This window comes from Phymastichus coffea, unplaced genomic scaffold (assembly GCF_024137745.1).
Source record: "Phymastichus coffea isolate CEN01 unplaced genomic scaffold, Cenicafe_Pcof_1.1 PCOF00001, whole genome shotgun sequence".
Lineage (NCBI taxonomy): Eukaryota > Metazoa > Arthropoda > Insecta > Hymenoptera > Eulophidae > Phymastichus > Phymastichus coffea.
In genome coordinates, this window is record NW_026706812.1 from 14,689,115 (window position 1) to 14,703,503 (window position 14,389).

A 14,389-nucleotide genomic window follows, 5' to 3' on the forward strand; every position below is an offset into this window, starting at 1 on the left:
GCGTACTTTTATGAAATTAGGAGAAATGAAATTCCATAACAAATTAGTTTAGCGAGATAAAAATCTTTATTCTCAAAACATAATAGATTTCGTTGCAGTAGCAACATTTGTTTATAATATCATAACAAGTTTACTTTCAAGCAGGATCATTTGCCACTGCTGAACAATTGTGGCGACGACGCTACCCTGACAGATCTCCTCATTCTCGAAAGGTTTTTAGTCGACTGTCTAGAAGAATTAGAACTGAGGGAATTGGTCAACTGGTCAATCCGCCAAAGAGATGAGTTTCACAGATCTGTTCTATTTTCGGATGAATGTACCTTCAAGAGTGATGCAGAAGTTAATACGTCGAATTGTCGTTATTGGTCACCACAAAATCCCCGGAAAACATCCCGCTGCAGTTACGGCGTGAAATGTGGTTTCAGCAAGATGCATGTCCTGCACATACGGCACATATCTGCCGAAATAGTTTGAATCGTATGTTCCCCAATAGGTGGATTGGAAGGTTTGGTCCTGTCAATTATCCACCTCGATCCCCAGATCTAACTGTCCTGGATTACTATTTGTGGGGAAGAGGAAAGGACATAGTTTACCAAGAATGTCCGACAACGAGAGCCAATATGATTGGCAGAATCACGGATGCAATTCGGTCGCTGCAGGCAGCAGAAATTAGAAGAGCTGTTGATAATTTCCAAAGAAGAGTTCCAGCATGTATTTTTCAAGGCGGAGCGCATTTTGAACATTAAAGTTTTTGTCAAATCTTCACCGTCTATTTTCGCACAGTTATTTCAGCGTTATTCATAAAAAAATTTTATTTACAGAACAATAGAAGATAAAATCTAATTATGTTATAAAAATTTTCATTATGATAGGTTCTCATAAAACATATTCTCATTATTTATGTTATTATAAACAAATGTTGCTACTGCAACGAAATCTATTATGTTTTGAGAATAAAGATTTTTATCTCGCTAAACTAATTTGTTTTGGAATTTCATTTCCCCTAATTTCATAAAAGTACGCTATGTAAATACATAGATTAATAATAACAAGAATAAATGAAAAAACGACAAGATTCATATTTTTGTAATATTAAGGCTAAAATTTTAAAAGTACTTCATTCTTGATAAATCTAATATTTTTTTTTGTTTTACCTCTAAATGACCTTGAATTGACCTCAAAATGACCTGATAAGATCAAACTCACCTTGGATTCGGACTCAGTGACCCCGAAAACCTCTTAGAGGAGCCACATTATCCTATTCCATTGTTAAAACGTGCATATTCGCAGCTTGAGTACGAACTGGTGGATTACAGACTTCAGACGTCAATTAGAGGTCAAATATCAACTTTTTTCAAAAAATTCTTCTTATGAAACTTTCGTATTTTTTACCGTAGAATCTGAATCTGAAAAAAAAAGTATGCATGTTCCATTTAAAAAAATGGATTTTCATGCACTTCCGGTCTGAATAGGTCATTTCTGGTTGGAACCGGAAGTTGATTTTACGTCCAATCGATAGAGCGTACTCGATTTATATATAATTGCGTTATCAATTTTTGAAAAAAAAAAACTTTTTCGGCACACTTTGGGGGGTCTGAGACACCTTGTATACAAAATAAGTAGCAAGAATTATATTAAAATTCAAACCTACTGATAACAATCTCCAGGTAACTGATCTTAATTTTGCTGGAATACCTGACCACGACAGCTGCCTTAACTCGTCTAAATTTAGCAGTGAAGATTCAAGAAGCAGTTGGAATTTATCAACCTTACTTTCTCCATCTGTAACAAATAAGATCATATTATACGACATTTTTTAAATTACATACAATATTACATCAATAATCGAGACGTCTTTGCTTGATCTTGGTTCTAGTGTATATTACATAATATAATAGTAAAAAAAAAATATCCGGCTAAAATTAGTCCACCATCTACTTTTTGGTACACTGATTATTATCTATGTGTCATCGGTATAACTACTATACTTTGTAACGGGGTAGCTATCCGTTTATTTAATTTATGCGCGCGATCGTATCGAAGAGCGCGCGGGATTATCTACACGTTCAAATTCGAAAATCAGAGAGCAGGAGGGAATGGGTGTCAGTCAACCAACTATTTACCAGTGAGAAATAACTATATCAGAATTACGATCAATATCACAAGCGGGATCGTTTATTGCCTCTTAATTCTACACTGTGTTCGGCCCGCGTGTTTATGTTTCGACAATAACATGCAGAGTTGGATCGCTCGCCGCTCTTTGTTCGCCGAGTTAATACATGCATGCTTCTTATGATGTACGAGAGATTAGTTATCGTCAATTACGTAGCGATCGCGAAATGAAGCTGGCCAGCTTACCTTAATAGTAGTCGCACGGAGAACGAAAGAAAAAGTTCGTGATAGTGTCTCGTGGAAATCTGCGTCTGTGATCGAGCGGATCACGCTTTTGGTTTAGCCCTCGATGGCGAAACCCCGCACTTACGCTCACTTAAAAACTCGGGAAAAATATTCCTTATTGGTTGATTGCGGCTGGAGGTATCGGTAGCTAATCCTCGACTGGTTCGTTTTCATACGCGCGCGTTCCGTCTTGTCTCGTGTCGAATTCCCACATTATAGCGTAGCGTCCCAACCGGCAGATGCTGCCCTCGCCGGCAGCCGCATGGTTGGGCTGTTAGCGCTAATAAGATATTTACCGTCACAGCCCCCATCCAGTCTGGACCTAAGGAGTCCTTGACGATAGAATCATTAGCGCTATTCTTTTGGAGGTTAAGAGGGTGAAGGACAATAAAAGGTCATATTCTCTGTGATACTTTGAGCAAACTTTATTGCGTGTTGGTGTGGGTGTGGCCATGCCCACGGGGGCAGGGATATTCAAACTGGCTGGTCACTGGTCATCTCCCGTCCTTCTGCGTCCAGCGAAGGGCGGCAGCGGACCTCCCATCCCAGCCTCTCCTGGACCAGGTCGACGTGTTGACTGACACGGGGACACCGGTCTGTGCGGGTCACCCCGGGGTAGTGGCATACGTTGCACCCCTCCCACTGTGAGCGGGTGCCACGAGGGAGGTCTCGTTCCCTAGGGGTCAGCGGCAACCCGTCCCGCCGGTTCGGGGCGCACCACAGCCGCCTTTCGACCTTGGGGTCTTCACCCGTGGACCCTACCACAAGATTTAGGTGGATGGGCTCCGTTGCTTGACCCTCGTTGCTGCCGTCCACATTGACCACGAGGTTTACCCCGCACGTCCGCGGGCCCCGATGTGTCGTGGCCTCCGACCTGGCCTCCGGAGCCGCTAGTTTGGTTCCGACGACTGGAGGCTGGGAGAGACCAACAGGTGCGTCACCCACCGGGCCCTCGAGGGCCTGGCGGTGACGGCGCTGCCTGTCTTTTAGCGCCTGTGCGAACTGGCGCCGGCGGGACACTACCTTGCTCCAGTAATCCATATCACTGGGGCGGTGTCCCGCATCCGCATACGCGTCGTATTCCGCGTATACGGCTCGTTGGAGGGTATTGAGGGTCGTCCAGCCTTGTTCGACCTCCCTCCAACCCTCCACTATCTCCTCCCAGGTTCGTTCACCAGGCGAGGATGCCTGACTAGTGAAGCTGGGGCGCCAGGTCGCATCAGCGAAGGCTCCCTCCGTCTGCGTTCCTACAGAGGTCTGTGGGGCCTTCCTGGGGATTGCCCCCGTTGGTGGTCCGGGTAGTGGCGTAGATTCTGCGCGCACGACGCCCTGCACGGTCGAAGGGCGCGGGGACTGTTCGTCGGCGACCTCTTCGATATCACGGATGATGAGCTCGCGTGAGCTCGCATCCGTGTTTGCTCCTCCTCTTCTTTTTTCTTGCCGAGGAGGTGCAGGGCGGCGTGCACTACCCCCTCGACGGCGGGACCTAGGTCCAGCCTAATGAGGGCGGCTGCTGCCTCTTCGATTTGTTCGAAGCTGATCTTCATCCTGTAACAGTCACATGTAACAGTCCCACGGGGCCCTCCGATAAGGCCTCGCCTATGGTCCTCTGCAATATCGCCTGTTGAGAGGCTGTTACCTCGGCTAGTCCGATCGTAGCTAATCTCGGACCAGCCTCTAAGCTTGTTACCTCTAGCTTCATCTTGGTTTGTGATTTCTTGAACAGCAACGTATTATCGTCGGGGTCAAGTACCGCTCTAAACAGTCTAACAAAATTCACTCCTAGGATACATTTATCGATGAGGGTTGGGAGGATAGCTACCCTCGTCGGCAGTCATATCCCCCACGGTGAACGGCAACATGGCGTGACCGACGATCGTTAACTTACGACTATCTGGTAGTCCTACCGTACCCGCGTGGGTGGTATCTAACCTGATGCCTAGCACAGACGCTATCTGCAGAGCATTACTACCCATTGCTGTGGTGGAAGCTCCCGGATCATAGAGAGCCCGTATCTGGAAGTCTCCTGTTTTCACCGGCAACCACCAGCGCGTTTCCTGTTCCGAGGAATATTGCGAAACAGATTCGGCGGCTCTACAGCCCTGCTCTTTGCATACCATAGCGCTAGCCACTGTGCTCTCGCGTAGTAAAGTGATGCCACTTGTCGTTCGAACCACATTGGTACGGACGATCGGAGTTTCCATGGGGTTACCCTTTGACGGTTTATCTGCCGTTGCCCGCGCCCCCGAGGTCGTGTGCGATCCATTCGCCACCACCTCGGCCGTTTCAGGGTCTTGAGCTTTACTAAAGTCAATACCCTCTCTCTCCACGTTCACTTTACCGCCACGTTCATCATTGGCGCCACCAGGGGAGTTCTTGCTCTCGTCGCTCAACACGCTTGCTACTATCGGCGCTGACTGTGTTGGCGAAGGCCGCGAGATCTCGTTTACGGGGCTTATTTTAGGGGACGAAAGAGTGGGGTCAACCCCACCTAACCACTCCTTTCCTCGTTTCCCTTATTGCATTGGGGACAGTACTTTTTGCTGTACCCCAATAACCCGCACTCGATGCACTTGAGTGGCTTGGAGAAGTCTCTCTCCCGTCTTCGAGGAGATCCGGCTTCCTAGTGCGGTCTTCCGAGGTCAAGTTTTTTCCAACGAGGTTGTGCTTCATCCCTTCAGATATCTCCTTGAGAGATAACAGCACTTGGCTCAGTAGATCGGCGGGTGGTGCCTTCTTTTCGCCATCAACTGCCTCTAGGCTCGGACTAGGTGTCGCCCCCGAGGGCGTCGGTGTGTAGACGACCTGGTGCGTCACCTTCTCAAGCACTTTCTCCATCCTGTCCAACCGGTCGCTGATCTCCGGCTTATCACTGGACATTGATGCCACTTTGCCCTTGCGGCACTTGCTTCTATCGGTGCGAGGGTTGTACGCCAACTACGGGTACAGCGTTGATTGTGGATCCGGTACCACCCGTTCTAACTTTCTCTGGTGCAAGCTATTCTGTGCCGCCGTGGCCAGCGCATTCAGGGTTCGTATGGAGCTCACTTCGGATCTCCGCACCTGGCCCTGAATGTCCGGGAGAAAGTTGGCGTGCAGCAGGTCCAATTGACAATCGGACGTCATTTGGAGGTTCAGCCGCTTCATCAGGCCCATCATGTTGGCGACGTAAACATTCACGGGTTCGTCGGGACCCTGATATCGGCTCTGAATTTCCCTCATTAGACGCTGTTGCTGCTGCACACTGGTCCCAAACTATTCTCTAGCGTCCATCTCGAATTCGGCGTAGGAGCGCCATGGAGAGCCATTCCTCCTTCATCGCCTCGTACCAGGTGAGGGCGGGACCGACGAGTAGCTCCGATACCGTTAGGAGCATCTCGTCTTCCGTGAGTCCCGCGCCGTTCCTCAAGCTGTCCAGCCTAGACAGGAAGGTGTCAATATTCGCAATGCCCTCTCCTGAAAACTTCAGTATCCATCCTCGGACAATGCGACCAACATCCCTTGTAGTCAACCAAGAGTTTGTTGTCTGCTGAGATGACCACGTGCTCGGTGGGTGGATATTTACTTCAACATTAACTCTACTGAGTTAATGCTGTCCACCCTCTCCGAAAGGGAGCGTCCGGCGGGGGATCCTGCCGGTGGCTCCCGTGAGCCTCTGTCTGGGTCCAGCTGGAGTACTGTGGGGTAACCTGGTGTCGTGATGATAGGTGAAGATATCTTAGAATGCTACGCTCCTACGCGTGTTTTCTTGTTGTCGCATTTCGCCGGAATTCGTATTATCAATTTCGCATTATTTTGCTGTACATTCCTGTTTTCGGCATTTTCCAATGCGCTCATTCTGGCCGATAGGTCGTCCAGTTGGCTCTTGACATTGCTGCAGTTGTTATATATCTGGTCTAATACCTTCGTTAGATTCGACACGTTTACTCTTAATAAGTCTAGCAGCTCGAGTTTCTTCTCATTTTCTCTGGACCGGAAAATGAGGTCTTGGATCATTACCGCAAATGTCGGCGGGAGTTGAAACTGGCTACCATCATTAGCCGTTATAGTAATATACTTATTACTGCTCGTACTCTCGTCGTCGTCCAGTACGTTTGTGATGTTTATTGCTGTTTCTTGAATCCGCGATATCACCTCTGCACTTTGCATTAGCTGGGCTAGCGGGTGTTCACCTTCTTGTTCGGACGCTGTGTGTTCCGCGCATAAGGATACTATGAGCTCCGAGCGTAGGGCTGCCCTTCTTGCTGGATTGCCGTGTTGGTTGTCGACTTCCGCGAAGTCCGCTGCAGAGTAGTCGCCTAATAACCAATTTTGCAGTCGTCCAGCTCTCGAGAGCTTATTCCTGCTTGTCTTGAGCTCCAAGTGTTCAAGGTATTCATTTGTTTCCTCGTCTTGGCGCGTCAACACCCAGTCTTCGATCTCTTTTTGAGTGCAGTCCATTGTCATTTGCTAGTTATGTCGCGACTAGTTTTTATACAGATTTACACGCTTATTTTACGAATGATACGAATGCAAATGCTATATTTGTATTTACAAGCAAACACGCAAAAATGTTTATTTTACTAGCCGACAATAGGCTCAACAAATGGCATTTAACGTTGTGTTTACCGAAAGACTCTTTGCTCGCTATTGCGCAATATAATGATCCTGCCTATCAGGCGCACTAACTGTTTATTAGCGCGGCTGTGTTGGTTAGTATCTAAAATATTATAGCGAGCGTCTATGTGCGTAGTCACCAATAACCGTAGCTAGCAATAATTAAAAAAAGTACATTTACGTTAAGACAACACTATATTAAATAAAACTATCAATTTGAGTTTCTTATGTTTGAATGTTGCTGGTGTTAGTTTTCCCCGGGCCAACGGGTACAATATTATTGATTTGCGGCAACTTTCAAAACGTATTGGTGTTTACCGTTTGGCTAAAGAGTCGTTCGGTTGCACTCGCACGCGCTTACAACGACTGTTTACAAATTATCGTCGCGCCGGGCCTTCTCAAGCTAACTAACAGAGAGGCGATATTTACTATGTGGCTTTTAAGTCAAAGTGTGCACAACAACACTTTGATTGCCACCTAAGTCGCTGGCTGACTGAGCGCAAGGTCAATGTTTAGAACCGGCTACTATACCTTGTAACGGGGTAGCTATCCGTTTATTTAATTTATGCGCGCGATCGTATCGAAGAGCGCGCGGGATTATCTACACGTTCAAATTCGAAAATCAGAGAGCAGGAGGGAATGGGTGTCAGTCAACCAACTATTTACCAGTGAGAAATAACTACATCAGAATTACGATCAATATCACAAGCGGGATCGTTTATTGCCTCTTAATTCTACACTGTGTTCGGCCCGCGTGTTTATGTTTACAAAGAGCGCGCGCGACAATAACATGCAGAGTCGGATCGCTCGCCGCTCTTTGTTCGCCGAGTTAATACATGCATGCTTCTTATGATGTACGAGAGATCAGTTATCGTCAATTACGTAGCGATCGCGAAATTAAGCTGGCCAGCTTACCTTAATAGCAGTCGCACGGAGAACGAAAGAAAAAGTTCGTGATAGCGTCTCGTGAAAATCTGCGTCTGTGATCGAGCGGTTCACGCTTTTGGTTTCGCCCTCGATGGCGAAACCCCGCACTCACGCTTACTTACACGCACTCGTCTCGATTATCCAAAGCACGGCTCCTGTCGCTCCTTATCTAATTGTCTCTGCACTCCGGAAAAAACTCGGGAAAAACTTTCCTTATTAGTTGATTGCGGCTGGAGGTATCGGTAGCTAATCCTCGACTGGTTCATTTTCATACGCGCACGTTCCGTCTCGTCTCATGCCGAATTCCCTCATTATATTTTGTCCCAACCGGCAGGTGCTGCCCTCGCCGGCAGTCGCATGGTTGGGCTGTTAGCGCTAATAAGACGTTTAACGTCACAACTTTCAATTCAGAAACATAATAATAGAAAAACATATGACACAAAAACTGGAGCTTTTACTTTCGTTTACCTTTGGGAGATCTACGCGCGAAATGATGACAGAAAATGTGATGGAACCGCTATAGTTTTTTGCAATAATAAAAGACATGAATTATCATTATATGATTACCGTAAAAATGCCTTGAATTTACACAAAGTAGGTGGAGGACCGATAAAAATCAAATGTAATGAATAAACTTGTAGTAATTGTAAGTTATTGTTTCTTACTTCACTAATTTCTGATTTGAATAAGTAAATATTATGTATCTAGGCAGAGAAATGAGATATTTCATTCTTTATCGACACTTTATTTTGCCTTATAGAACTTATATAGCTTTTGTCTATTTCCACGTGGAATTTCATAAATGATACCAGTATCATCCTATTTCCCGAACTAATCTTTCGCTAATTTAAGATTCTATCTCAATGACATTATATCTAAGTCTAATATTATGGTGTTATTATACTGTGGTTTACGCGAATAGATAAGAGAATTTAACTCTAAGCATCTTGAATAAGCAACCATAAGTTGTAACGGTTGTGATTTATCCGAGAGAATAAATCGGTATCCGCTAACAAGAATCAGTCACCGTCGCTTCCACGTTGCGAAGCTAACCGCCGCTTCGTCGAAGGAGGACTTACCTCCCGGCTGTTGTGCCGGCTGCTTCGTCAAATGCGGGCTCGGCGTACTGCTCACGCGGGGAAGTCGGTGGGTTCGGGTGGCTGGGCAGAGGAAGCACGTGCGCTTCTGCCCACGTCAATAAGCAAGGCGGCCGATCAACTACATACACCCTTTATTCACTTAACATTTGATACATGCTCCATGAAGAAAGAGGCCGAGAGCTTTTCCGAATGACGCACTGCTCAGTCGCACATTTACAACGCGCGGTGTCTTGCCGTAAGAGAGAGAGAGAGAGAGATATACGGACCTACTCTCGCGCGCCTAATTTAACGTGACCTTTTCGCAGTTAATTACGTATCGGGGAAGTTACTCACTTCTCTTCGCTGTAATTCCACGCAAGATTTAGCCGCCAATTCTTCAGTTGCCGAGCTCACGTGACGGTTCTCGTTGCCCGGGAGGCGTCTCCTCCTCTTGATCCTCTCGACACTCGTCAAATCCTGTGTCACCTGGGCGATGACACTCACTCTTGGCGTACTTGCTTCGGTACCCCTATTCGACCTCACTTTTTCTTTTATCCCTAATGAGCAGTGATCTTCCTTTGTATACTTCCGTTCGGCAAGCCGGTTCACACGTGAATGTCTCTCCTCACTCCCCCCACCCCTCACCGTCCTCTCTCTCTACTCTCCGCTCGCGCACGGTTTTTCTACGCAACTGGCCCGCGCATGGCACGCGCTGGCTCTATATTCAGCGGATTTTTCCCTGTAACGAGTCGGCTCGTTACAAAGTAAACTTCTTAAAGATCTTAAGTTCTTGGAATGTTTTCTTTACGGTCAGTTCCTTTTCACAAGATACATGAAAGATACATATTTACCATTATAAATGAATATTTATCATTGTAAATGCACATTTATCATTTTAAATTTGCATCTTCCTTGCTTTTGAACATTTCAAATTTCATTTTTCCAAACGTTGGTGAAATATACGTCTTATTTATTGTATATTAACTTACCGACATAAAAAATGAAGCAAATACAAAATCAACAATTGTAATAAAAACAAAAGTATAGTTCATTATTTTATTTTCAATTTTTCAGAAACCGAAAGTAAAGTTTCCATGCAAGGTTATTCTTGTCAGTCTTCAAACTGTCATTATGTTTAAAACCGTTATTGTAAAAAATATAGCTATTTAAGTTATTTAGTTCTGTCAAATTGGAATATAAGTCAAATATTTTCTATGTCAAAAATTCAGCAAATATCAAAATAGAGCAACTGTGGACATGAAACTTAATGAAGAAGTAAGTGCCCTGGTGGAATATTTCCTTGAAAAGTATGTAGAAAAAGTACCTAATACGTAACATACTGTCTTGATTCCCTTATAGTTTTCTTAAATGATAAATTTTGTAATAATGGAAAGAAGGGAAATAGTGAGAGATGGAAATTCACTTAATTATAATTATATTCAGCAACGTTTCGTCAGCACATTTGCTCCTTCACCTCTCCAGGCTTTATTAACAGTAAAACAACAAATTATTAACAATAAAGTTGCAAATGTAATTTTAAAGGCATTTAATTATAGGTATAAGTGTGTACCTGATTTCTCTCGTAGTCAAATTATTATAGGCTAAAATGAATAGCTCGTAGCCACTCACGTTACAATACAGTAAGAAATCAAGTATTTCAAGATATATATATATATATATATATATATATATATATATATATATATATATATATATATATATATATGGGACGATCCATGTCAACCGGATCACTGCTGTGTCCAAAATTTGATGTGACCAAAAAAATCGTGCAACGACTCATTTTAAAGCTTAGGATATCTACTTTCTGATGCTGTGTGCGTCTTTGCAAAATCCAACATGGTGGCTCCAATATGGCGGCTACAAGAGACAAACTCGTAAACAAAAAATTTTATTTTTCAAATTTTTAGTAATAAATGTTAAAAAAATTAATATTTCATATTTTTTTATGAAAATCTGGCTCATTTCCTACAAAAAAGTAACAGAGACCATTTTCGCTAAAATGAAAAATAAAAAAGTTATAATTTTTTGAAAATTTTCAAAAATAAAAAACTGCGATTTTTTTACTCAGAAGGAAATGACTTTGGAAAAAAAATTTAAGGAACAAAATTCCTTGAAATTCATCAAAACACAAGTGTGAATTTTTTCGAGTTCCTTTGAGCGATTTTTTGCTTATTGGATTTATCGGGTTGTTTGAAAAATTAAAAAACTTCCCAAGATCTTTTACAAAAAGAAGATATTGGATTATGAAAAGAATTATAAGAAGCGCAGAATATCCGAAATGTTACACATCGACTTACATAAAAACACTTTAAATAGAAAAGAGGATATACAATATCTTACAAGGGAACCACCCCAACCCGACCTCACCAATTTAAATGATTTTGGGAATGTTGTAGTACTTAAAAAAAAATTAGATACGTGTTTTTTTTATCGGCTCGTAAGGGCTTTTAAAAGGTGAAATGCACCCTGAAAATCAACCACTATTTTTTGTACTGTTTTATGACATGTAATACGCAATCAGATCGAGTGATTTCAAAATCGCACTGATAATGAGAAAATACCAAAATTAAATTGACGTGTTTCCGGATTAAAAAAAAAATATGTTTAAAGGGTGTTTCATCCCCTAGAAACCACCTTCCGTCAAACTATCAGCAGGTTAATCCACCTAACCCTGGGATAAACAAGTTTAGTCGTTTGTTATTTCTTGAAATAATTTAATCCTATGCATGAGCGAGCTACCTCAAAACCAACCTGCCTCTAACCCACCAAATCCCCATAAACCACCCTTCCCAAACCACATGCAGGCTAACCTACCTAATCCTGGGAAAAGTAACTTTAGTCGTTTGTTATTCCTTCAAATAATTGAATTTTACACCATAAGCGAGTTATCCCAGTTGAATGACATACCTCTTATCCACCTACCCCGAACCTATCTAACCCCCACCCTTATAAACCACCCTTACTGAAACACAAGCTGGCTAAACCTCCTAACCCTGGGAAACACATGTTAAGTCGTTTGTTATTTCCTGAAATAATTTAATCCTACGCCTGAGCGAGCTACCTCAACTAACAAACCTGCCTCTAATACACCAAACCCCCTAAACCACCCTTTCCCAACCAAATGCAGGCTAAAAGACCTAACTTTGGGAGAATTGAATTTATCAGTTGCTTTTTCTTAAAATAATTGATTTCTACTCCGTACGTGGGGTATCCCATTTTTTTTTATAAAATATATCTGTTACTCAAACATAATTTATGATAAATAAAAATATGTTTAATACATTTTATTTTAATAGTACCAAAATGGCAAGAAATATCTCTTAAAAATAAACACGAGAATAACACGAGGTCTAATTATCATTTATAGATCTATACATGTATATTTATATTTGTATGTAGATACATAAATATATTTACGTAAGAGCCATCGTATACGATACTACATATATTTTGACTTTTCATACTAATTTCCATCTTTTTCTTTTTTTTATTTATTGGTAATATAACGGCCGGGACCGTTTTCGCGGAAGATTGTCCGCGCGCGAGGCCGAGCATGGCCGAGCGGGCAAGCGAGCGAAGAAGGAAGAGAGAGAGAGAGAGTGAGACTAGGGCAGATGCGTGCCGCAGCGGCGGACTGGGGTGGGGAGAGGATTTTCGACATGGAGACTGAGACCGGCGAGCTAGAGGGATCGTCACGTGCGCGCGTGCACAAAGGAAAAGAAAAAAGGAAAGTGACCTGGAGTTAGATAAAAGTGCGAGTGCGTGAGCAAATTGTGGACTATCCTCAAAGATCGCCGTAACTTGTGGGCTGTCGTCTTGAGTGGGCGATCACCAGGGGCAGAACTTGCCCGCCCGAACGAGGGCGATAACGCGGGCGACGGGTAAAGGGTAGTCTGTCTGCAGCAGCTACTTCCCGGTGAGTTCCTTTCTTTTGACAAGTGATAACTCGGCGTGCGTTTAATTACGCGAGCGAGCGTCTCTCTCTCTCTGGATTAATGCGCGGAGCGAAATCTCGGCATGCGATGTTGTATGGAGAAAAAGTCCATGTGAATAAATAAAGCTTGGTTTAATTTGTTTAAGTGTTGACGTTGTGTTGGTCGTACCCAGGAAGTCATCTCTGTTCCTTCCCACGCCCGTGATTAGAACTCACGCACGCTCTCGTGCATTAGCCGTGCTTTCGCGATCTCTTTTCAGGGCAGCGCGTGCCCGCCCGTATTCGGCGGAACGCCAGGAAGCGGCTAGCTGATCGGGGCGGCGGTGAGCCCCGCACCGACCAGTGAAAGTAAAATCTCTAACGGGCTGTGAAAATAATCTAAATCTCTTACGGGCCGTTACAGTGGCGCCCAACTAGCTATAATCACGGGCAACAACGGTTGACCGGCGCGCGGCAACCTTCGACAGGTCGAAACCGGCGCGAGAGAGAGAGAGAGTCTTTGTGTCAGGCGCGCGTGAGTGTTTACAAACACGCGGCTTGAGTTAGAGTTCGTGGGGAAAACAGCGGCCTTGACGACTTTTATGTCGTTTAAAATTGTATCATTGTAGCCGAGTATCGCGATTACTAAAATTCCTAGTCGTCAACGCCGCTAGATAGGTTCGACGGCAGTCGCGCGGACAGCGAAAATTGTGCCGCCGCCCGCGCGAGCAAGGCGACCGACAGTTGTGAGAAGTTTTTTTTTCTCTATCATTGTTTTTTTTTTTGACTTTACTTGTTTCTTTTTCTCTGATTTTCTCCGTTGATTTTTTTTTTGAGTAGTAGTGTGTGACTCCTCGCAGCGGTCGATATATTTTTTTTTGTTTTTGCTTTTGCTTTGAAAATTTTCTTTTCTTCTCAATATTTTGTTTTGACTCGTCGTAAGCCGCCTTGCTACGCTGAACTTATAACAGACGAAGCGAATCGAACTTTTCTCGGATTCTAGCTATCGTCAAATAGTAACCCCAACGAACTGCAACACCGGGCGTGCCCAAAAGAGAAATAACACAGCGGCACTAACAAACAGTTAGTACTGCTGATAGGTAGGATTATTGTTTTTTTTTGCGTAGAGCGGCGCGCCCCAAGCCGTGTGTTGAGAGGCCATTAAAATAAAAGCTCGCGTTGGAGCATTGAATTCGTTGGAATTTAAGACGCGATTGATTAATTTGTTTTTGGTCGGCCACCATTTAGTCAAGAACTCACTCACGTGCGCTAGGTTGTTAGAGCGAGGTTGTAAATCGTAGTAGGCGATTATTGACATTTACAACAGCGCTCGCAACCAATTAATAATGGGAACGCTGAGAAATCCAGAAGTAAGCGTTCAGCAATGGATCGCCGAGTTACAAGAAGATGGGCTACATAGGACACTGGCAGCCCTAGATTTAAAAGTAGATGGCGA

At 44.0% G+C, this 14,389-nt stretch overlaps 1 protein-coding gene across 9 annotated transcripts in view; it reads right to left on the bottom strand.

Moving 5' to 3' along the window:
* The window catches only part of LOC131663027 (TBC1 domain family member 22B), a 224,426-nt gene that overhangs the window by 126,112 nt on the left and 83,925 nt on the right, over positions 1–14,389 (bottom strand). For all 9 annotated transcript variants that reach the window (XM_058933515.1, XM_058933241.1, XM_058933335.1 and 6 more), the window contains one exon: positions 1,652–1,782. In XM_058933515.1, the coding sequence (XP_058789498.1) occupies positions 1,652–1,782 (131 nt within the window). The remainder of the gene's footprint in view (positions 1–1,651; positions 1,783–14,389) is intronic.